General features: G+C 41.5%; 1 protein-coding gene across 1 annotated transcript; it reads right to left on the reverse strand.

Moving 5' to 3' along the window:
• Positions 1 to 763: 763 nt before the first annotated feature.
• Positions 764 to 23,509, reverse strand: sgpp1b (sphingosine-1-phosphate phosphatase 1b). Its single transcript, XM_083923866.1, has 3 exons — positions 22,450 to 23,509; positions 8,249 to 8,338; positions 764 to 2,352 (listed from the first exon to the last, which is right to left on the reverse strand). The coding sequence occupies exons 1-3, from the start codon at positions 23,236 to 23,238 to the stop codon at positions 1,801 to 1,803; spliced, it is 1,431 nt and encodes a 476-aa protein (XP_083779992.1). The 5' UTR covers positions 23,239 to 23,509; the 3' UTR covers positions 764 to 1,800.
• Positions 23,510 to 24,850: the final 1,341 nt, after the last annotated feature.

Genomic DNA, 24,850 nt, shown 5'->3' on the forward strand with positions numbered 1-24,850 from the left:
CTCTGATACTACATCATCTTATTTCCCTTTTTGCTCCCGCCGTCATTTTTACAGTAATAAACATGTTGATTACAGACGAATTACAGTGTGTTACTTTATGCAGGTTTATGTACGTACCGAGAATGAGGACAGCCTTATGTACAGTGTAATTTTAAAAGAAAAAAGTAATAATTTTAAGACACGTAAAAACCACTTTCACCTGTTTACTATACATGTATTATATCAAGTTTTTCTTGAAATCTAGTTTTGGGTACATTTTGAACTTATTTTTTCAAAATATTTCCACTACATTCAGACCCTGCGACATGTCTGGTTTCCTTCCCTTGAGAAAGCTAAAAAAGTATTTTTATGTGTAAGAGACCTGTATGTATATATATATAAATTGTTGCCTGAGCTGTTATCGCCTCCCCAGACCTGTCTCTCCACTGTCAGCGACCCACGCGTCTTCCCTCCGGAGACTATCGTTATCTCCGCTGCCTCCGAAGCAGGAAGTGGATGCCATCAAGAGCATCTCTGACAGGAAGTTCATTTACAGTGTTATAAAAAGAAAAAGCTGAGCAAAGTGGGCAGATTCCTGTCATCCCATTCATTTTTAACTATTAAAAACTTCCCTGTACATTACCCAAACAAAGCTTCCTTCCTTTCAATTTATGATCAGCTCATTTATCTGAATAAAGGCAGGAACAGTAAACAGAGTGGGGAGAGCCCTTTAGGAAAAAACTGTTTCAGTCCGACACAGGTCAAGAACTTTAAAACCACGGATCCCACGGTTGAAGGAGAAACCTTCTCCCCAGGAATAAGGAAGTATCAAATCTTATTGCTTTGAGAGGTGAGACACACGAGAGGAAGATCAAAAATATTAATTATTAAGAAGCTTCCTGGAAAAAAAAACACACAAAGTTCAAACACTGAAGAAGTGAATCAACAAAAATAATGTATCTGCAACATGTTTCACTCAAAAACACCAAATATGCTATGGTTGCAGATTCTTTTCTGTTTTATATCATTTAAACGGAATATATTTGCACGTTGTATTGAAAAGTATTGAAGTGTCGCTACTTATCCCCAAATACAACGACATTCACTGAAGGCAGTGGCCGGCTAAAATTGTGTTGAAAGGTTAAAAAGGATATTTTTCATGTGAAAGAAGGTTATATCAAAGGTTGCTTCTTAAATTTGTAGGACTGAATTTGTGCAAAGATTATATAATGGAATGTTGAAAGACTTCAAAACAGTTCTGATATTCATTTTTTTTACCCTAGAAAATCCTCTGTGAGGTTTTTATTGAGTTGCGAAACACATTTCCGCATTTTGTGAATTCACTGTGGAGTCGTTGAACTTTCTTCTCAAGTGCAGAATTTCCTCTGAACAACGCAGATCTGTTGACTTTAAATGACACTTCCGGCTACCAAAAACATACTTGTGTGGTTCTTTGTTTGAACTCGTAAAACAAGCATTAATAAAAAAGTAAATAGTAAGACACAGTTCAATAATCGGTAGAGAATCTCTCAGAGGCCACTGTTTCTTTTGAAGGAAGCTGGTGGATGTTTGGCTGTGGTTCAGTGCGTCCTGGGATCAGGAGGAACCAGCTGATTTAATTTGAAATGAATCTAAAAGAACAGAACAGAGATATCACTCGACACAGATCGCTAGCTGGCTGCTCCTGGTGTCCTGAACCCAAGCTGAGCCGATGTGGGAACTGAAAAACTGATGACGTGTCAGCATCCATCCGACAGCATGACATGAACGTTTAGAGGGTCACGTCACTGTTCTCAAGTCAGCGACTGTCCGAACTTCCAATCAGGAGAGGTGAATGTAGCTGAAGAGCAGCGGGACCATGAAGACCATGTTGAAGCCCACCGTCCCGTAAACGATGTAGCGGTAGGGCAGCTCCACCTCCATGTGCTGCCTGGCCTTCCTCACGTCGGTGCAGGGCACCCTGAACAGCCGGCACACCAGCGGGATGGTAATGGCCTTCATCAGCGCCCGCGTGGCCAGCAGCACCAGCACGCCCAGGAAGAGCCGCAGCATGGCCACACCAACCAGGCCGGCGCTGAGGGCGGGCACAGCATAAGGCAGCTGGTCGGGAGTCAGATTGGGCAACAGACCCAGGTGGTGGGTGACGTGGGAGGCTAAGGCCACGCCGGCCCCCGTGCCCAGGATCTGAGCGGTGTCGCCCCGCGAGGTGCTCCAGGTGTCCAGGTTGAAGGAGAAGAGGCCCAGGCCCACGTGGAAGGTGATGATGATGAGCGGAGCGTAGCGGCACGTCAGGTTGAAGCGGTCGATCAGGTCCAACGCCGGCAGGAAGAAGAGCAGGATCAGGACGCTGTACAGGATGCCAACTATGACGTCCTGGAGAATAAAAAGAGAAACAGAAGGTTACGGAAAACCTAAACCGACACAAATGTTTCCAAGTTCAGGTTTGCAGTGCATGTGTGAAAGAGGCTTGACAGTATTATCGGGAGTTCATCACGAGTGCTCTGTAGAGCCAAAGTATTCAATCTACATTTCCTAGATATTGCATCTTAATAATAAACATTATGTTATTTATTATTGGTGCGTTTCATGCTGATGGTTAAAGGAAGTTGGAGTCAGGAAGCAGGAAGTGAGCGAGCTGAAGGTGGCAGTGAACTCTGGACTAGGTCATCACGGTCGCTTATTTATGAGCCGAGCAGCAAACTGACAGTCGGCTTCCTGCAGTGCCGTTTACTGTACGTGTGGCTTTAACCTCTCACATTTACCACAGAGCTGACGGAGAAGAACGATTTGTGATGATTCAGAGAACAAAACTGTTGCACTTGCTGCTCCTGCATCAGCATTTTGATTATCTTCAGAGACAAACTGAAGTCAAGTAAATGCTTCAGTTCTCTGTTTTATGTCACGTGAGTTTTGGACGTTGCCCCTTTGACCCTGTTTAGACTTGGACTTTCTTTGACAGGAATTATTTTTGAGACTTTATTATTTCATATTTAACAGGAATGATTCTAATCAGATCACACCGCAAGGCTTATAGATTTTAAACAGTTGCATTAATATGAATGTTATGGAAATTAAAAACCTGGTTCGTGTAAAATTTCTTCAGGAGAAACTACAAGAAATAATTTTTTCAGTATGTCTCTGTGGAGGAAGTTTCAATTTACACTCTGCATCCACCGGCCAAACCTCGGAGCATTTCAGCCGCGGCCTGGCAGGTTAGCCCACTTGGACGGCCACACTGGACAGAAGCCAAGGTCCTGTTACACTTTTAATATCAGTTTTGGCTGCTTAAATACACGCTGAGGTACACAATAACAGTCAGTCATTAACCCGTGCTTAACTACGAGTGCCACAGCCACCGACACATGCTGCACGCCGCTAAGCAGGAACTTGTGTCCCAGCACGCCGACTGTTCAAGGACATATTTTAGAGTCGGCAGCGAGATAACCAGCAGGAAACCCCCCAGAGAGTGTGATTTATCAGCACACTGCTGCAAACTTTTATCAGCCCTCTCTCCCTTAATGACGCTGAGTGAAAGTCTTCAGCTGTCTGTGATATTCTCTTCCACTGACACTCTGATCTAAACCATCCAGAAAAAGGACGAGCAGGTGGAGCGTTCCCTGAAGGAACAACCAGGCTCATGTGTATATTATCAGCACGGCCTCAGTGGAAGCGCATGACTCTTGACTGACTGCTGCTTATCTGATACCTTTAATGACGCCTGCGAACGGATCCTGAACCCATTAAATGATTGTACGGGTTCAATCTGTGCACCAGCTGTGGACACAGTGTACAGAGACCTAAACATGTCATCAGGTCAACTCTATTAATTAGTGCTGCAGCTCATCATTATTTACATTATGGATTTATGTGTCTATTATTTTATCCATTAAACATTTGGCCCAAACCCAAACATATTCAGTTGCGTATCACAGAAAACATACAAATAAAAAACACTAGATCCTCACATTTGAGAAGCTAAAACCTCAGTTTAGGGCTGAAATAATTAATATTAATGTATTTGCCAATTATTTTTTCTTTCAGTCAACTAAAAGGCCTTTTTCTATTGGCAGATCTCATGGTCGAGACCCAGTCGACCACCTATACTGACCTTAACCATCTAAACTTAACCATTCAAGTTCAGGGCCTAACCTGAACTATAGAGACTGTATTTGTAAAAAATATTCTTATTCTTTTGTTCCCATTAAACATGCAGAGAGGAAAAAGGAGAACGACTGGAGAGACATAAGTAAGAAGTGGAGTTTCTGGTGAGTTGTGAAATCAGAAAGAGTCTGAAGTGAACGTTGCTCGCTAGCTAACAGTGGTAAAGTCGGCGAATAAGAGCAAAGGCACAAACCTGCAGTAAATTTCGCTCAAACTCAACAAAAAAAAGTGTCACGCTGATGCAAACAAACACAGAAAAAGTAATATATACTTCTCATTTAGACTTTAAATTAAGGATGAACGTGAAAGTGAGTCTGGTAAAAAGGTTTCAGTAGCAGAACAGCTTCTTGTCTCTTACTGCAGAACAAAGAGGAGTACTTTGTTTCATTGGGCGTGATGATTTCCAGAACACAGTAAGTGCCCCGCTGGCCTGGCGGAGCAGAGCGTTAATGGCTCGCCATGTGTTTGGAGCTCCACTCCCTGAAACACAACAGTCCCTCATGTGGCCCGACCGCAGAGAACATCAACAGACTGTTTTATCAGCTGGAAACGAGATCTCTAAAGATTTGATCCATTGTATTATTACTTCCACTTGTGTTTCTGAGATTGTTCAAATAAATTCAACTCATGTCATATTTAAAGAAAACACGATTTATGCTCTTAACCCCTTGTTAGGGGACAATTAGCATGACTTTCCTTTATGTTCCCTCTGCTTCATTGTCCTACTGTAATCCCTCTGTGTCAGATCTGAACAGACACAGCCATATTTTCATATTCATCGTGACACTTCCAGGGGATATGGTTATCTCCAATGCATTGCAAAAAAATCTCCATATATCTGCATAGAAACCACAAAAAAACATACATAGTTGTACGTTCATCTATTGGTGCACTGCAAACATGACCTGCTAACAGCTCATTCAGCATGATTTCAATGGTGCCAGTTTGACAAAATGTTACAAACAGATCAGTTAAAACTAAAGAGGCTCAAGTTTGAGCCTGCAGTGCAACTGCAACATTCGTTCTGTAAATACAAAGTATTAGGCTAAAAACAGCAAAATAAAATGCATGCATGTATTTTTCTATATTGTTTCTATCGCAATGTCGGAAAAAAGCAGTGGGTGAAATACGTCAACATTTGGACGACTTTACGTTCTGATCCTTGCACTTTATGATCATTTTGCACACTCCATGAGCATTACATTAAACTTAGTTTTTGAATGAAAACAGTCCTAAAACATGTATACTACAACTCACGTGTGTTCCTGAGTACACGCTCATTCTGTAAATAACAATATCTGGCAACAAAATTAAAGCCCAGCAGCTTAAATTGACTGCTCCAAAAAGCCAACGGGACTCCCAAATATGTCTGAGTTACAGGGATTTTTCAGAATCGATGTAATGATGCTGGGTTGATGCATTAAAAAGCATCTTTGGTTTGAATATTTCACCTTTTACAAAGAGTTTAATTGAAGCGTTGGAAGAAGCTGATAAAAATTACGTGTATGTAGAAAAATCGTGTTTCTTTGACCTAGAAAGAAAATTGAAAACACAAGCCTGGACTGACCCTGACATGTAAAGGTTGCTACAGTTACAGGCATTATTTATGTCCTCATGGGAGGAAAAATGAACTAGATGAAGAGCAGCAGGACTTTCTGGTTTACAGACGGATGATTTTATCCAGACAGTAACATCCATGAGTGGTACATTCATGCTTTGAGTGACATGTGGGAACAGTAGGAGGAGGAGGAGGAGGAAGAGGGACATATAAACTAGAAGAAGAACAAAGAATAAAAGTACTCTGTAGGAAGGAAACAGGCAGTTACATGGTTAACGCTTCCTGTCCCCCTCTGCTGTGTTGCCATGACACTTTCAGACGCTCTGTTTGTGTGAGAGCCTGGACGATCCAAACTTCTGTCAGAAATTCATCTGAACGTCGTTCGTTCGGAGCAGTTGGTCTGGCAGTGATCGCTGTACATGCCTGGAGAAACTGAAACTTGCTCCGACTCCAAAATGAGTCACAGGACTCAAGAATGGGTTCAGAAATGGGCTCAAATCGTACGGTGTATGCCCAGCTTTAGATTCATTAATACATGGTCCAGGGACATTTAAAGCTCCATCATTTGAGTAGTCTTTCAATCAATATAATTCTGTTTACGTTGTCAGTGCCATACACACCTAACTGCTGCCTTTTTGTCAGTATGGTGATTTTGAGTTTAGGACAGTGTCTGTGCCTTTCTGATTTAGGATTCTTAACTTGGGAAATCCTTAAATTAGGACATCTTTGCAACAGTTAAATGGTATCCTAAAATAGGACTTTTTTTTTCCATAATACAAAAAAATCATAAACTGAGATGAGATTCAGACTGTTGTGAGTTAGCAGGTCTGTTAAAGTTTTACTCTTATTTATTGAGATTGGGAGCATTTAATTGTTGTCTCACTGTCAGCACCATAATCACAGTAATGAACTCCCTGGGGATTTCTAATTGTTGTTACTGTTGGTTCTGGGATGCACTTGAATTTGGTTAAACCCCAGGGCGGGTGAGGCGTGCCTCGAGTTTCAGGATGACTCAGGTCTGCGTCCTGTAATTTACTCACTGTGAATTGTAAATCTAATTAACAGCTGGATGAATGAATCATCTTAAATACATTTTCTAGGTCAGACATCAGGGATATGTTTTCTGTGAGATGTTCTGCGGAGTATATAAAGCAGTGTGCTACATGTGGTACTTGGTGTGGAGGTCCCAACTCCTGCGGGCCGCCACAAAGAGTCCTTAAAGAACGTCTCTGAGGTGGAGTTAGCTTCTAAAGTTTGTCTGGGAGGACGGCCAGCCAGCGCACTGGAGCGTCTGCTGGTCCCACAGCACCTGTCCATCAATGCCTCTGACACAGCTGTGACCACGGAGACTATTCCCACGGAGACAGACAGCCCAACCCAAACAGTGTACCAGGATCATTTCCCAGATAATGCACACACACACACACACACACACACACACACACACACACACACACACACACACACACACACACACACACACACACACACACACACACACACACACACACACACACACACACACACACACACACACACACACACACACACACACACACACACACACACACACACACACACACACACACACACACACACACACACACACACACACACACACACACACACACACACACACACACACACACACACACACACACACACATGCACACATGCACGGCAGATGGAATTGTGCTTTTTTTTTTGTATAAGATTCGTTTTTTAATTCAATATTTTAATCTAATTACTTTTCAGTGTGGTTTAAGATGAGTTTGTTCAAATACTTAGAAAAAGAAGAGAAAGATGCCATCTAACTTTATTCCTAAAGCAGGTTTGCTGCGTCTGCACCACCCATTTTTTCAGTGTTGGTTTTTAATAGTTAGCATTGTTGCCTCACATCAGGTTATATAACATATATATGTATATCTTACAACTCAGACTTTGAGAGATACTGTAATGCTGTACTGCACCAGGAGGAAACACACCCATGCAGTGGTGTAACATTGTCTTTCATCTCTACCTGCGTTGTACACGTTGTACAGTAGTTATCTCATCCAGTCAAAGCCTTGCTGTCAGCAAAACAATCTGCTAATGTGAGAGCAGCAGATGAAAGAGGCAGATCAATGTCAAGCCTGAGCATGTACAGGACATGGTGCATTCTAGATTAGCCATGTGGTTAAAGGCAAGAGGCTTGTGTGTCGATCACAGTACAGTTTGTCAAACCATCCTGAAAAATTACCAGATGATTTACCCACACATAACCAGTTTTTTCAGAACTGTGTTGTAAACATGTTTGGTTCTTCTGTGTGTTGTACTTCTACAGTTACACAGGCGATTGTGTTGCTGACATCAGAGCCTGAAGCCAGCTCGCTTCTGGAGCTGAAGTGACTACCGGTCGGATACGGTTTCCCACATGTCAGCTATCGCGTTCAGACAGACAGAATGACGACAAACTAGCACTGCAGGTGGCAGGGCCGACACCGTGTGTGTGTGTGTGTGTGTGTGTGTGTGTGTGTGTGTGTGTGTGTGTGTGTGTGTGTGTGTACGTACCAGGACCGAGTGCATTCCCATGTAGATTCGGCTGACACAGACCAGCAGACACCAGCAGAGAGCCAAGCTGAAGCCCAGTGTGAACGGGTACTGTTGAGGAGAAAGGACACACGATTCAACACACTGATTCTAATACTAATTTTATGAACAACTTCAGTGCAAAATTAAAATAAAGTGCAAGGATCCAAACGTAAATAAAAATAGTTGCTGGTTTTTCTGCACCTGACTCCTATGACTATCTGTTAATGGGCCTCTGCACCGAAGTTCATCTATCAAAAGTGTTTAATATTCTGACGGGGTGATAACTATGATAGCATGATTGTATGTGCTCAGTGTACGGTTTGGCTCAAGCCTTGATAACATGCTGCAGTGATGATAGGGGATATTATGTGTACTAGACCTCATCAATATTTCAGCAATTCTGCTATTTCCTTATCAGATGAATGTACAGCAGTGAGGAGAGGGAGCAGGAAGAACAGCCTGGTTCACACTGCAGTTCAAAGTGAGTTCCCTCATGTGACTCAGATTTCTTGGTTTTTAGAATCAGTGTAAACGGCAAAAAGCTGCACTTGAGAGTCCCAGTCCTAGTTTGGATCTGGGTCACATTAATAGCTGGCTTCAGAGCCATGAGACCTGCATGTGACGGGCGAACTCAACACTCAACTCAAAAGCTAATTCAATGTCAATGCCTGCAGCTCGTCACAAAAATAAATCTTCAACTGTTTGGGTAATCAATGAATCATTTTAAGTCATATTTCATGCAAAGTGGCTTAAATGCTGTTTTCATTCATTCATTCATCTTCAACCGGGGTCGGGGGGGCTGGAGCCGATCCCAGGTGACATCGGGCGTGAGGAGGACAGGACCCTGGACAGGACGCCAGTCTATCGCAGGGCACATAGAGACGAACAGAGACAGACAACCATTCACACCTACAGGCAATTTTAGAGTCATCAATGAACCCAACACCTGCATGTCTTTGGACTGTGGGAGGAAACCTGGGAACCCGAAGAAAACCCACACTGACACGGGGAGAACATGCAAACTCCACACCGAAGGGCCCCAGCCGGGATTCAAATGAGGAACCCTCTAGCTGTGAGGCGACAGCTGACCACCACACCACCATGTCGCCCTAAATGCTGTTTTCAGACTCTCAAATATTTTTATATTGTTTTAAACTGAACATCTTTGGGTTTAAGACAAATTAGGACAAAACGATTAATCGAGAAAATAACAAGCTGATTAATCAATGAAGACACACCATGATGAAATCATGTATCAAGATATTGTGACACACAATGACATCTACTAATAAGCACATGCTGACTCAAATATTTCAGAAAATCTGATGTGAAATAATTTGAATTAAAAGTCTGTATTTAAAACGAGTTTTCATACACACACAAGTGTGTACAAAACAGGCTTTACCATGTTTTTATTTAATACAGACTACTGATTTATTGAGTTACCGGAGAACAAGTTCAAACAAACAAAATCCAAGATGGCGCTCCCGTGTGCGACATAGTGAAGCTTTCTGAGGCAAGTTCTACAAAGATTTCTTTCTATTACTGTCTTAATAACTTTTAGAATATATTTCTAGAGAAAAGTGCGTGTTTCAACTGTTATTTATATTTTCTATGAATCTTTTATTAGATTATTTTTATTTGATTTTAATATTTAGGAGCTTGGTTGACTTCGAGAGAAAAATTTTACCTGTACTACCTTGTACCGTGCAAATGGCAATAAAATGAATTAATTCATATGCTATTTCGTGATATGTCGGAAAATGAAATGACATAATTAACGGTAGAAGGTTTTGGCCATATTGTCCAGCCCTCCCTGATAATACAAATATACTGTCAACTGACTGATTGCTTTCTTGTTGCAGCTCCAAAATAAATATATTGTGTTTTGAGTATATGAGCTGAAACATGCAGGTCTGCAGTGTGAACGCAGCCAGAAAGAAAGAGAGGGAGGGAGAGGAGAGAGAGGCGACAGACTAAAGCTGCTGAGGTTTGCACACTTGTTAAAAGCCTTTTGTTCTCATTGTTGTTGAGACAGCTCAGATCTCCTCTCGCAGATTTACACAATTACAGGACAAATCCCAGAGCATCAGTGTGACTCGCACACGTCCAGCCTTCAGGGGAAATGTTGCATCAGAGCCGTTTGATCATTAAACTGGGATATGGCACCGTTTCAACACTGCTGACAACTCTTAGCTGCAAATAAGTTTGGCTTAGCATCATTTCTGTTTTATTTTGTTGTGCAACATGAAATACGTCAGTAAACACCCCACTGAACGGTGAACTGTGACGCTTGAACGTGTCTTAAACAGGCGGGACAGAGGTGGTCGGGGAGATTAATCATCACCGTCAGCTTAGTGGTGGTGACGCCGAGATCACGTGACCGTGGTGTCGTTTGTTCATAGCCCAACGTTAGCTTTTTACTCCTGGAGATTACGTTTACGCTTCTCAGAAAAGTTATGTTAATGTTGATTTGTGCAAAATGTGTAATTATCATAACTTTGGTTCATCAAAGTTTCTTTTCTGCTATAATCTCGAAAATCAAATGGGAGAGTCCCGTTGGCTTTTTGTTGATGGAACCAGGGTAATGCTAACAGGATTGGAGTACAAAAATACATCAGCTCTGCAGCTCTTTCAAATCCTACCATAAAAAAAATGTAATTCTCATTAGTTTAGACAATATAGAATGAGAACATTTGCTGTTTTATCAGTAGCCAGATTGCCACTGACAACTATTTTGAGAAATTGGCAACAAACAATCAAACGTTCACCCCAAAATAAACACATTAATATTTGTTGCATCAGTGACATTTAAATGTTGTGATTACAGTCAGAACTGGAACCAGACAACGTTGCATATGCGTTGCTGAATGTCCTCGCGTGTGCACAGGCATCTGTTTTAGAGACAATGGTGAAGCAAATGAAGCAGATTTCCTTTCGTCAGGTTTTAAGGTGCCAACAGTGGTTCATAAACTAAAGAAAGAAACTAACGTCTCAGATAACTACAGGAATCGTATTCAAAAAGCCCTACATCACTTTCTCTCCATAAGCACTTTAAGCTGATTGTCTAATGTGAACATCTACAGGTTATCTACTACTTATCTACCGTTGAAATGTTGCAACAATGTTTGATGTCTTCCTGCAGTCAGTGTTTCAAGGTGACTGAATTAAAACGGCCTTAACAACAACATACAGTATATTGGCCATGTCACAACCTACATTAGCCAGATGGATAAAGAGATAAAACGTGGTTTCACTCGCTGCTGATCACTCAAGTCGCACTCACACACACTCAGTGAACAAATGTCACACAGATAACCTTTGTTCCACATAACGACTGCTTATCTGCCAAAGAAGTTCTTAGTGAAGTACACAAACTAACCACTACTTACATTTCCTGCATTTATCCAGCAGCATGTGTTGATGTTGCAGTAAATAAATGTCTGTGGGATTTATGCAAATGTTTTATTAGCATATTATTTATCCACACTTTATTCAGTTTCTTCTCACAGGCTGGCAGAACAATCAACAACAAACATGGCTATAAACTAAAGGACAATCACCTGTTAATATATTATCCTACACCTGCAGCATTGCCATTTGGTTGCCACTTTATCTACACTGGTCACTTCACTTTTTGCTTCTTATTTTCACTTTTAACCAGGCTTTATATTGTCCATTATTTTTTATCTATACTGCACATACCAAAAGTACAACGATTGTACTTTTGGATTTCCATGAAATTTGTTGGCGCACACACCTAGAGCTGCAGTGATGAGTCGACTTACGGATTAGTCATGCAAGGAATTTGCCATGGTTACCGAAAAAAGAAAAAACAAACACTGAAAAACTTTTTTTAAAAACGCTCACAGTGATGACGACGTGAGTATTTAACTTTTAAATCGAACTCCCTGAACTGATTTCTCGTACATGTTATTTCTTTTGATTTCTTTCTTAGATTTCTTTAGATCCAGAGTGTGCAGGCAAAAAGGTCTTACTGAAGGACAAAACAGTCTGGGTGCAGTCTGACTCCCAAGACACTTCCCTACAGGTGTCTCTAGGTTGTGTCTAGATTGTAACCCCAGATTTGTGAAAGTCTTGAAAGATGGTTAAGGTTAGTGTTGTGGTTAGGAAAAGAGTCTCTCTGAACACCAGGCTTCACTTCAAAGTGTCAATTATAAACTGAGCCCTCTTTCCAAAATGAGGTCAGAGCAGAGGGAGGTTTCTGGTTGAGAAACAGCCGCTTTTATGTGCGTGGATTAGCCGTGAAGGCGGGTCAGACGTGCTCAGACCAGATCTGTGGGGGAGAGAAGGAAAGGAGGGGGAAGATGTTGTCCAAACAGCGTCCTCCGTCTGTGCTCGCTCTGGGCCTGTGAAAGCGGCGGTGCTGCGGCGGTCGCCTCGTGCAGAGTTTTAATGGGTGTGGTGGTTTTTTTTGGTGTGGCTTGTGGCTCTCTGCACACTGCTTATTGACCGTTAGCCCCAACGTAGGGTTTTCTCTGCATGTGCTCCATGACATGACATAATGTTCTCTCACACACGCGCGCACACACACACACACACACGCAGGCCTAGTGGGCGTTCTTGTGTCATGACGGTACTGCCCATGCCTGCAGCTGGACCCTTCTCCATTTTTGAGGCTGATACAGATACAGATTTTAGACGGAGAAATTCAAACTTTATCAATATGTCAGCTGATATAGTGACTTTTTGAGCCGGAATGAAAACAGATCTTTTCTATATGGATATGTGCACAGACATGACTCTGCAAAAGTACACTTTATTTAAAATATTAAAGCAAGAAACGATTTGTGAGCCTTTAAAGTTGTCCATGAAGAAATGTTTTATTAATTATTATATGAATTTTAAACATCTCTATTCCTTTAACCAATACTAGAAACAAACACAGAAAAAATAAAAAAAATAAATATATATATATATATATATATATATTTTTTTTTTAAATAGCTAAATAAACATCATGTTCGGTAATAGCCAACTGCTGAGAATTTGAATAAAGAATGAATAAAAATAAAATAAATAGCTATGACGCCATTTCTAAATTGTTTTCTGCATTATATGTTCTGTAAAAATGTTTTTCATATTAGCGCATAGTGGAAATGGAAATATTCAACTAAAGTGCAACTTGTCTGAAAGTTCGCTCTTCTGTGTTTTGACTGCTGCAGCTCTTTAACTTTATTTCCCATCTTTGCAACTGAGTGTTTTTAGGTTAATATTCATGTGCAACTTGAACGAAACGACAAAGTAAAACGCAGGGTTGGGGTGAGGAAGTGCTACAGTGTTAAAGTCATTCATGCGCGCAGGAAAACGCTGTACTGTTCCCACCTAATGTTCCAGCTGCAGGGAGAGGAAGTCTCACACAAAGGCTGTTGTAAAATTGTTTTCTGCTCCAGCTCCACTGGACAACGTCATGATAAGTTATATCACACGATGTGTAAAAACACAGTGATGTTTTATCTTTCTGGTCTTTTGTCATCCCTCTGATAGTCTCATCTGCTCTCCATCACTCTTCTCCTCAGCCCCACCTCCTTCTCCGGTTAATTTTCCCCTCTTCTATCCTTCCTTCTCCCTTTTCTGTATTAATCCCCCCCTTCTCTAGTCTCATCTTGTCCCCTCATCCTCCCTCCCTTTGTCTTCTCTCTCCTACTTTGCTCTGCTTGAACGGCTCTTTCCTGTTCTGTTCTGTTTTGTTCCTTGTCCCCTCCCTTATGTCTTCCCCTCCCTCTATGGAAGATACTCTTACCAGTATCTTCCATAGAGGGAGACACATCTGGCTCCAGTTAATGTCTGAGCTGGAAGACAGCAGTGGGATGGGAGGAGGACCCATCTGGATGCAAACATTCCTGCTTTGCTGAGACAAGTCAGCTGAGGCAACTATTCAGCAAGAAAGCTCACAGAGCGGCTACAGCAAGCAGCAGGGGACAAACCTAATAACAATTAGGGGTGCTAGTTTATTGTTTTAGAGCAGAAAGCAGACTCTTGTTTACAGATCATTAACAGACAAAGAGGCAACTACTTGCCAGTTCACCCGTCCAGGAGACTTGGACATACTTCCTGCATTCAGCCGACAGCTAAGGACTTTTACCGGTCGTGCAGACGCGATATTGCCTGCATTGTCGTTGACACATGCAGCCACTATCCTGGAACCGCTTCTTGCGGGTCAACAAGACCGGTACTTGCCCGCAGCTGTCTGCAGAGCGTATGTCCGATCCTGTGGCCCCCGCATCCACCTGTGAGGTTGACAGCTATTTGTCTGCATTGGAGAGCTACAGGGAAACACAGAGAATGACAGGCAAACAGTAGTCGATTGGTCGATTGTTTGGTCTATGTGCTCTTGTATGATCGCATTCTTATTGGAATGAGGTGTTTTTCTGCAATATAAATTTTAAAGCGGCGGCCTCCCTGAAATTGTCCGCCGCCGCGCTGGAATCTTGACTGAAAATTGATGTAGTACTATGGAAGCTCAATGGTGATGTATTCAACTCGGTTCAACTCGACCGCAGCAGAAGGGGTGCGTTTGATTTCAGCTCCAGGAGAGAGAGACGGAAAGAGAGAGGGTCGAGCGAGCAATACAATGAATCAGGAGAGCTAGCGCCGGCCTTAATCCAGACCAAAGCAGGTAAAAAAGGTATTCAAATGTGAAGATTGACTGAACAAAACGTGTAAGTATCATAAACATGAGTCACAGATTTTCTGACAATCCGTTTTGGATTATGAGAACCAGCGCGATGCTAAACTTCCAGGTTTTGACGTCAGCTTCGGCACATTTACTGCTCACAAATAATAACGGTGGAAATAATAATAATGTAAACAGTAGGGATGCAAACAATTAAGCGATTATCGATTAATTGCCGATAAGAAATCACCCGGTTAAAATTAATTAATTGCAATTAATTGTGTTTTGAACCCGTAATTCCCTGCCTGTGCACGTGAGGGCACGCTTGACGCCAGACGTACTTGATGCACAGACAGGAACACAAGTGAAGCAGTTCTCTGACAACAAAACAAACCAGAAGCGCTACACCGACAGGAGGAAGAGGGCATAACGGAGTGCAGTACGTATAGACTTTTTCAAGGTTGTAAACATAAACATTCTAAATGTGTCCAAGTTTGATTCCTGTTGCAGTGAATGTGAACGACATCAGCTGACAGGAAGTTAACAAGGACCAAGGCTGTTGCCTAGCAATGGAATTCCATTAAAAAAGGTCTTTATAGTGGACCTATTCAGGGGGGAAATTCAGCTTTTCAGAAGAACTGCCGCTTATCAATTAATCGATGATCGCTCGATAAGATGGAACAACTATCGATTAATGAGTTACTTTATAATTTGCATCCCTAGTAAACAGTGAGTGATATTTTGTAGGGAACTGTTGTGGTTCTTGGGCTGTGGGTGACAGAGTTGTATGAACGAGAAAGGTCAGGTGGACGTGGTTTAGTGCACATAACATTAGTTCAGTATTCAGTGGCTCAGCACTTCATGCATGTGTCACTTGACAAGTGTGCACGTTTCGGCTCTCCTGCACACGCATGAACTGCAAAACCGCTCCCCTGCCCGCCTCTGCCCAAATTTTGGCTAGAAAAGCTGTGGGTATGACGATCGCTGGTTTTTTTACATTCCTATGGCTGTGTGTCCACAAAAGCATTTTATGCCAACTGAAAATGTGAGGCACACTTCTGAAAACAGCCAGCAGAAACAACCAGAATGCTTAGCAGGGGCAGGCTTTTTAATTCAGCTGAGCTCAGAGACATCCACGGATGTAAGAAATGTCAGTGTTACGTCCCGAATTATGTCTAGGGATTACAGGGACGAACACAAAATTAAATCATATTAAAATCGTCAACAAATGACGAATGGGAGCGAGAGTGAGAGTCAGAGCGAGCCACTGCAGATCCCCTCCTCCTTTAAAGGAGCAGCTGATTGGCTGGAATTGATGTCAGCCTCGGCGACCAAGTGGGGAAAAGCCGGATCTACAGCCGGTGAGCACAGAAAAAAAACAGCAACCAGAAAAAAACACACACAACCCTCCCAGCCGTAATAGTTGGCAAATATTGAATTCTTGCTGTGGGTGAAAGGAAGAGCATGAGCACATCGGGGAGAGAAGACAGATATACAGATATATACGGTTCAGCGGGATTCATTTCCCCTTCGTCATTGTTCAGTACTTGTACATGTAGGAAGTAACTGTTGGTTTTTGAGGTCACATAAAACACACAACCCTCAGGACAAAACACTTTGGTGGACCCAACTCTAGCGAGTACGCTGTGGACGGTTCAGTGGACCTAGATTTTTTCCCCCATCGATCAATAAATTGGTTAAAGAGTCTGTAGAATTTCAGTCGACCAAGATTTTCTTTGGTTGACCTCAGCCCTATTTGCAAATTCTTAAGCTCTATAATAAATACATGCTGCCAGTGTGCTAACCAATACAAGTCTTGATAAAAAGCCATTACATGAAGTGCAGTTTTGTCCGTGTTCACTGCAGGTATCTGCATATTGAATTTAAGAACTATTTAAGCCCAAGTGAGGGCAAAGGTGAAGAACGACACGTGAGACCAAAATAAATGTGAGAGAAAAAAGTGAGACCGTCTTATCTGGCGTTGCACACAAGCACGTCAGCAGTTTGCACTTTAAGACCTTGAATATAGATTGTTTTGAACAAAGACAACACATGTTATTTGTCAAATCTGGGAGCTTTTCTGAATTGTCATACGATTTTATGTTGACTGGTAGAAAAAGGGGACATTAGAGAGCTGCAGACACTAAATCGGTCTTATCTCAGAGCCCCACACTCAGAGGCCAAGGGCCGGCGCTCTTATCTCCTGCTCAGGCAGAAACACGGGGATGCAGAGAGTCGTAAATCAATCTCACCCCTGCTCTCACTCGCTGGGATTTAAACAGCACAGTACAGGGAGCCCACACAGTTTTCTTTTCAAAACTCTGGGGTTTTCCCCCTACCCATTGTTAAACAAAAAGTAACGATTTGGAGAATATAACAGGGCATTATGGGAATTATACTAAACAAGAAATGGTAATCAGTGCAGTGTTTGGCCTATAACTGCAGATAACTACAGATTATAGTCCTCAAATCAGAAAGGAAAATGTTCTTTTCCTTGTAGGAGCTTTCTTTGCACCACTTATTTTTTGTCATTTATATGTAATATGGTTAGAATAAGTATTTCATACCCCGTTGGGACACATGACTAGTTAAAATTAATTTAAACATTGTGTAAAAATGGTCATCACCTCAGATTGATATAAATATCTCTAGGGAACTCGGTAGACCCATCTCTCTGTTGGAGCTGCATGAAGCGACCAAATCTATGCAGAACAGGAACTCTCCTGTCCCCAATGGTTTTACAGTCGAGTTCTTTAAGTCATGCTCAACACTATTAGCTCCCATCCTTGTGAGAATGTTTAACAACTCCTTTACTGATGGCAGACTGCCAACGACGTTTTATGAGGCATCTATTCCATTGCTCCTGTAGAAAGACAGGGATCCTACCTCAAGTGGCAGCTACAGACCGGTCTTTTAAACATAGATTGTAAGACCCTTGCTAAGGTCCTCACCCTTCGACTTGGCGAGATCACACCCACAATCCATATTCCCCTTTAAAAACAGCTGACGGTGTTTGTCACCAGCCCCTTAAGGGACTTTTTTCAAAAGAACTTCCAGCCACTATTGGATGGATGCAAGTCAGACTTGTCTAGATGGGCGGCCTCTCCCTGTCCCTTGCAGGCCGGGTTAATCTTATTAAGATGGTCATTTTACCAAAGTTTCTGTACCTTTTTCAACACCTCCCAATTTGTCTTAAAAAATCGTTTTTTGCTAACCTAGACCAACAACTCAACGCCTTTTTTGGCAGAATAAACCAGCCCGTATCAAAAAACATATTCTCCAACTCCCTAAACCTGAAGGGGGACTAGCACTTCCTAATTTCAGCCACTACTTCAACATCAATAAACTTTTATATTGGCTCCGTGGTGAAGTTGCAGATGCCTGCCCCCCCTGGGCTCATACTGAGATAACATCGTCCTCCTTTGCACTATATGATTTACTCACAGCTCCCCATAACTGCTCTTAAGGTCTCATCGAATCCGGTTGTCGCCAATACCATTAAAATCTGGATCCAGTTCAGGAAGCAGTACGGCTTGCAAAGGGGCTTCGACCATTGTCTCAGTTTTCAATAATTCTGTGTTTCTCCCTTCCTGCACCGACCCTTCATTACGCATATGGTCAGATAAGGGCCTCAAAACTCTTAAGGACCTGTATGAGGAAGGGTTTTTTGCGTCCTTTGCATCTATGTCAGACAAATACAGCCTGCCTAATAGCGTACAACACAAACGACTGATATGTCATTTATAATAAGATTGCTCTTCTGAGCCGAGTCTCCACCGCCTCACCTAAAAATGTATGGGAAAAGGATTTGGGGGTAGACATTACTGATGACCAGTGTAGGGACATTCTGAAACTGGTCCACTCATCTTCGATTGGTGCCAGGCACGGCCTGTTACAGTGGAAAGTGCTTCATAGAGCCCATTCACCAATGCTAAACTGGCTAAGATATACCCTAGTCACAGTGATGCTTGTAACCGCTGTAAGCAGTCCTCAGCCGACCACGCACACATGTTCTGGACGTGCCTGAAGCTTGCTGAATTTTTTTCCGATATATTTCAAACCCTCAAACAGGCTCCTAACACAAATGTGGAACCCAATCCCCTGACTGCTCTTTTTGGGCTCCCTCCGTCTAAAAATCTGCCCGTTACTACACGACTTTACCACCCTGCTCCCCAGACGTAACATTCTCCTTAAAAGGAAACATGTTTCTCCACCGACTCATAATAGTTGGATACGTGAAATTTTACAATGTCTAAGGTTGGAGAGGTTAAGGTTTTCACAGAGGGGATCTCTGACAGCATTCCACCAAACCTGGGACCCATGCTGGCTCTTATTAGTAACAGTCTCACTGTTACTCCTGATGATGCTGAGGACACTTCCTAATACTTGGAAGGAGAGACCCCCTTCTTTTTTTTTCTTTAATTACTTTTACTATTACTTACTTTTTTACTATATTTTGTCACATTGCACCTTAATTATTTACTTATGTGATATGATATTTAATTACCTAGTTATTTACTGTTACTACGTCTGACATGGATTGTTGGGAGGGATAGTGGGGTTCATGTTGGGGTTTTTCTTTTTCACTTTAGAGCAGACGCTCCGACACAGAACTGCTGTACTTTATTTGCCTGTCTGCAAAAACTCAATAAAGAAACGTAAAAAAAAAAGTTTTTTTAAAAGAGTCATAACAATTAGAGCCAGACTGATATACAGTATGAGCCTGTTATACATATCTAACAGTATCTGCATATACTGTATTATTTCTGATATGCACCAACGTAAAAACCTTTTTTACAGAACATATAATTCCGAAAATTATTTTTTAATTTCTCAGAGTTTATTTCTAGAATAGGTTGACAATGTAATACAAAGTACCTTTGCATGTGTGATATAAATTCACTAAATCGGCCGTATTGGCCATCTGTGACTTTTCCCTCTCTAAAATGGTTATGAGAAATTAGAAATCCCATACAGCAGTCAGGCTGTCAGGCGGTTACACACAACCCAAGGTAACATGTTGAAATTGTTGATTTGTCCAATAAGAAGTCCAAAACCCACATATATTGAATTATGAATAATAAAAGAGATTAAAAAGTAGCAAATACTCATATTTTAGGGGCTGAGCCCAGAAAATATTTGGTATTATTTTAGGAGCCATGAAGTCTGAGGAGCTCAATGAGCATCCACACACTGTCACTCAGGTCAATGATAATCAAATGGACTTCCCCCGGTTTGTTGAGCACGTTCCTCACGGTGTGGATCCACAGTGAGACAATGGAAGTGGACTACACAGACTTTCTGTTGTCTTTAACAGGCCCGACACAATGATGGGTTGTTCCTCCTGAGTCAATAGGAGGAGATGAAGAAAAGAATAGCAGGCCTGACCTTCCTGCATGCATGTTATTCCATTGATTCGGGACACTTCCTTCAATTCGTTTTTATGAAGTTGACCAAAGTTGAGTTAGTGGTGAAAGTTTGTTTGCATTCATAGCCACACGTGTTAGCATGCGAATCATTACTTATTGAGTTAACATGCTAATTTGCTAAATGTTCCTCTTTAAAGGTCCAACAAGTGTTAGAATTAGCTCAAAACAAACACAGCGGAGAAAGACAAAATATTTTTTGAATCGATTAATCTGTCGAGGTATGCACCTGTTGTGAAATTCTTGGCCGATGCTGATGTTTCGAATAACAATTTGGCTGATAAAGATGTTTTTTGTTGTCTTTTATTTAGTTTTTGTTATCTATCTATCTTTTGTGCCGGGGAAACAAAGAAATCTCAAATACAAAAATGTAACTGTCATTCAGCCCCCCATTACACTATCTTTGAAGTAAGTAATTAATATACCCTTCTTTCATATGGGAATTATTATTAAACATGACATTTAGCCAGCACAAAATTGATGCAACACAGCAGATAAACATCAACCACTGCAGTCAGTGGACATCATCTTAGCTGGCCCGACTGAAGTCAACAAGGCAGATATCTGTCGATACCAATGTCCGGCCAATAAACCGGTGCATCCCTTCTTCTGTGGTCTGCTTATTATTGGTCTCAGTGTAAATCAATAATCTTCTGGTCTATAAAATGTCCGAAAATAGTGAACAATGCCTATCACAGTTTCACAAACCCCAAGTAGACATATTTAAAATAGCTTGCTTTGTCCGAACAAAAAGTTCAAAAAGATATATGAAAAAATAAGAATATTTTCAGGTTACCGTCATAAAAGACTTGAAAAAAAACACATGTGATAAGATGGAACCAATGAACTTTATATCTTTTACTTAAAATAATGTCAAAATAGTTGCTGATTGCTTTTGCTGATCTGGCCTCTACATTAGTATCCATCTAGAAACATTATTTTCTGCTGTGTAATGAACAATAGAGCATCCCAGGACTGTTAGTGGACTGCAGACTTTTACGGTTGTTGTACCCACAGTGAGCTCGATTTCACTGTAGTCAACAAATGCGCTCATACAGCCGTCACTGTACTCTCCAGGCTGACTGCACATTAATTGTTAATGACGCAGCCCCAGAGGGCAAAGTCCCAACCATCCTGTATCAAGAGCTGCCAACTGGCACAAATAAGGCCATAAAGGTTTATCACAGACATAATTGTCGATTTATGTGAGACCATGTGTATATATTGAATTAAATAGATTTTATGTTGGTTAATAATTTGTATAAAGCCAATGTCTTGTATCCTGATATAAGTCATATCTCGATAGTGAGGTAAATATCACAATATAGGTTTTCTGCTCATTTCACAAATACATAGTCAATGTGAAATGGAGGGTAAAGCCTAATTGAATTTTATACATAACTAATGAAAATAACCATTTCTCATTTTATTAAGAACATGAATGCAAAACATACACTCAAAATAGTGCCCATCAGATGATCTGAAAAACTGGAGTTAATATTTGCTTGTTATTATAAATGTAGATGAGGTAATTATTTCATCCCACTACAATTCAATAAATGATCATATCCAATTATGGCCCAGCCCTGAAGTAAATGCTGTTAGATGCTGGTGGGTATGTGGAGACGGATGGTTCATGCATTCACTCCTGTGTCCCTGTGTATGCTGGAAAATAAGGAATAATAAACTGCGGTGTTTAATGGTTTTAAGTCAGCGATGGGCTGCATTGTTGTGCTGGTACTTATGTTAACTTTGTGTTGATACTGTTTGGGAGAGGCGTTGAATGAACTTACTGGATGTTTTGAGGGAATTTGAGATGCTGTTGAAATAAATGCAGTATAAATAAAAAGGTGTTTCTATTGTCCCTTTTATGGAGTATTTAGAGGGCTCCTTGACAAAAATATCTGTCTGTGGCCCAGTATATATGACTTTAAGCTTAATATTAATATTGATGTAGGTATTAGCCTCGTCCTGCTGCTGATTTACGCAACTAAATGTTATGAAACATCACAAGAGGAACTTGCCGTTTCCTCAGGAGGAAGTAGGGCCTGTGAACCTCTCCTTTCTCTCAAATGTCACGGTATTTCTGGACAGCACATAAAGTTGATATACTGTACCTCCAAGCGGCCGTAAGTCAGGAAGAACAGGGAGAAAGGGATGGCGGTGCCCGACATGGCGTGTGTGGACGGCATGCTGTACTCGGAGTTGTAAAACATCTCCACCTTGACCACCGGGGGTGAAGCCGGCCGGGACCACCCGAGCACATCCTTGGTGCACTGCCCCAGGTACATGACCCAGACCCACACCATGATCAGCCTCCTGCTCACGAAGGCGTCCATGTTCCACGTGATGAAGGGGAAGAAGGTGATGTAGAATAGTTCGTTGCCCAGCTCGGTTCCGAAAGTGAACATGTAGTACAAGAAGCGGTTCTGGATGAGGAACTCCTGCCCGGCGTCGCCCGTTAGAGAGTTTTTGCGGAGGGGTTTCACCGTGCTGCTCCCCGGGACTCCACCGGCGAGCCTCCGAGCGTCACTGCCCACGCCAACCGCTTCTCCCCCGGACACAAGTGCCCCGTTCTGGGGAGTATTTTCACTTTCCTCCCCTCTGTTTTTCACCACGTTTGACTCGGCGATCCTCTTCCGAACACCCACTTGTACTTTCTCCCCTTCCCCAGCTCCCATGGCGGCTAGGTTTTCACTCTCATTTTCCCTGGTGACTTGATGATGGTAAGCCCCGTTGTTGTGCGAGTGAGCCGGGTCGGTTTCCTTGCTGCTGCCGCTGGTGCTGCTGGTACAAACGGTTCCCGAAAACGTCCCTTGTACCCCACAAAAACGCTGGAAGCGGGCGACGAGGTGCGGGTCTTGGAGATAGTGGTACAGTTCTACTAAACGGCTACTTCTCTCCATGTTCACTCCGGTTTTACACCGCTACTTTCCCCGCAAAAACACCGCACGATAACCGTTAGCAACCGTTAGCTCGCTAACCCGTGCATCACGGCAGAGTGAACCCTGGACCGTTTCAGACTACAACAACTCAAAACGGTCAGTATTATTTTAAAGATGTATTATAAAATTAGAGAATTATGTTTCTGGTATCAAAAAAAACAACAAACTATAACATACGGACGGACCGAACGTGTCGGTTCCTCTTATATATACAGCAGCAGCGTCCGGATGCGTTCAGTGACCCGTTATATCTGGATCGTGTCCTGTAACTGTCAGATCTACGAGCACTCAGGGGAGCGCGCCTTCCCTGGTGCCTTCGCGTGCTGTCGGACGTTTTGCGATTCTTTGGTCAACGATTGAACGATTCAGGAATTGGTCTGTTTTTTTTCAGCAAACTTGAGGGGAGTATTGTACAGATTGTCCTTTACTTTTACTCGTATAAAAAACAGCAACATTATGCACTAATTACTTTCATTAAATTTCCTTTTTTCTTTATTTTGAACAATTTTATTTTTAAATAAAATAAAAAAGCAAGTGTGACACAAAATAAAAAACAAACAAAACAAAATATTTAGAAAGTGTCATAAACAATGTTCATAGATAAATAAATCATATGTGTCCGGGAAAGACAAAGCTTATTAATTCCCACTTCAACTGCTTATAGTTATATGTAGAAATGTACACCTATTTCCATATGTACACCAAATTATTTACATTTAACATTTAATTATATTTTCTAATATATTTATTGCAATCAGCCTATGATTATCTATCCCAGTACAATCAGTATAACGAATATCCCACTCATGATCACCTACCCTCATCCTCCTCACCAATATGCTTTAAAAAAGTGTTTTTGTACCTCTTCTTAAACTGAATTACTATTTTTCTTTTTTTAAAGTGGCCTCAAAATGTTGTCTATGCCCTGCTTTTTAGACAGATATGTTTAAAATGTCCTGTGCACTCATACATATGAGCGCCGCACAATATGAATAAAATATATAAATTCTGATTATTTTTGACTGATATTGCGATTGCTTTATGACTCTATTTGGAGGGAATGATCATTTTTATGTCATAATTTCCATAGTCATTAAAAAAATTATTTTTTTTTTGCGAGGATCTGCACCAAACTAATATTCTTTATTTAGTCTGTGGAATACAATGTGTCTCTGCAGCACCACAGTACCTCATTCATAATTTAATTTATAAAATAAATATAAATTATAAACACATGTATTATAGAAACTTTTAGAGGTGCATTGGTGGGACAGGACTCATGACCTCAGTATTTTATCCCTACATATGAACTATATTAAAATGTCCTTCCAGTTTCCCTTCATCTTCTTTAATAGTAACATTGAATAATGTTGATTGTGAAGGGCTTTTGAAAACCACATTCCATTATCATAGCTACATGTAGACCTTTTGTCAAAAACGTTTAAATGCGAAGATGCAAGAAAACGAGTAAATGTGAACACAAATATAATCATGGTAGGCCTACGTAAAAAAAACTTACGGCAAAAACGTTTGTTTCAAACCAACCCTATAATGTCATTCCTAAAGACGGTGT

This window comes from Echiichthys vipera (genome assembly GCF_963691815.1).
Source record: "Echiichthys vipera genome assembly, chromosome: 12".
Classification (NCBI taxonomy): domain Eukaryota; kingdom Metazoa; phylum Chordata; class Actinopteri; order Perciformes; family Trachinidae; genus Echiichthys; species Echiichthys vipera.

Coding starts and splice junctions, on each gene's coding strand:
- sgpp1b (XM_083923866.1), bottom strand. CDS start 23,238: ATGGAGAGAAGTAGCCGTTTAGTAGAACTGTACCACTATCTCCAAGAC. Junction 8,339..22,449: donor TGACTTACGGCCGCTTGGAG/GTACAGTATATC, acceptor TCTCCTCAACAG/TACCCGTTCACACTGGGCTT. Junction 2,353..8,248: donor TGGGAATGCACTCGGTCCTG/GTACGTACACAC, acceptor TTTATTCTCCAG/GACGTCATAGTTGGCATCCT.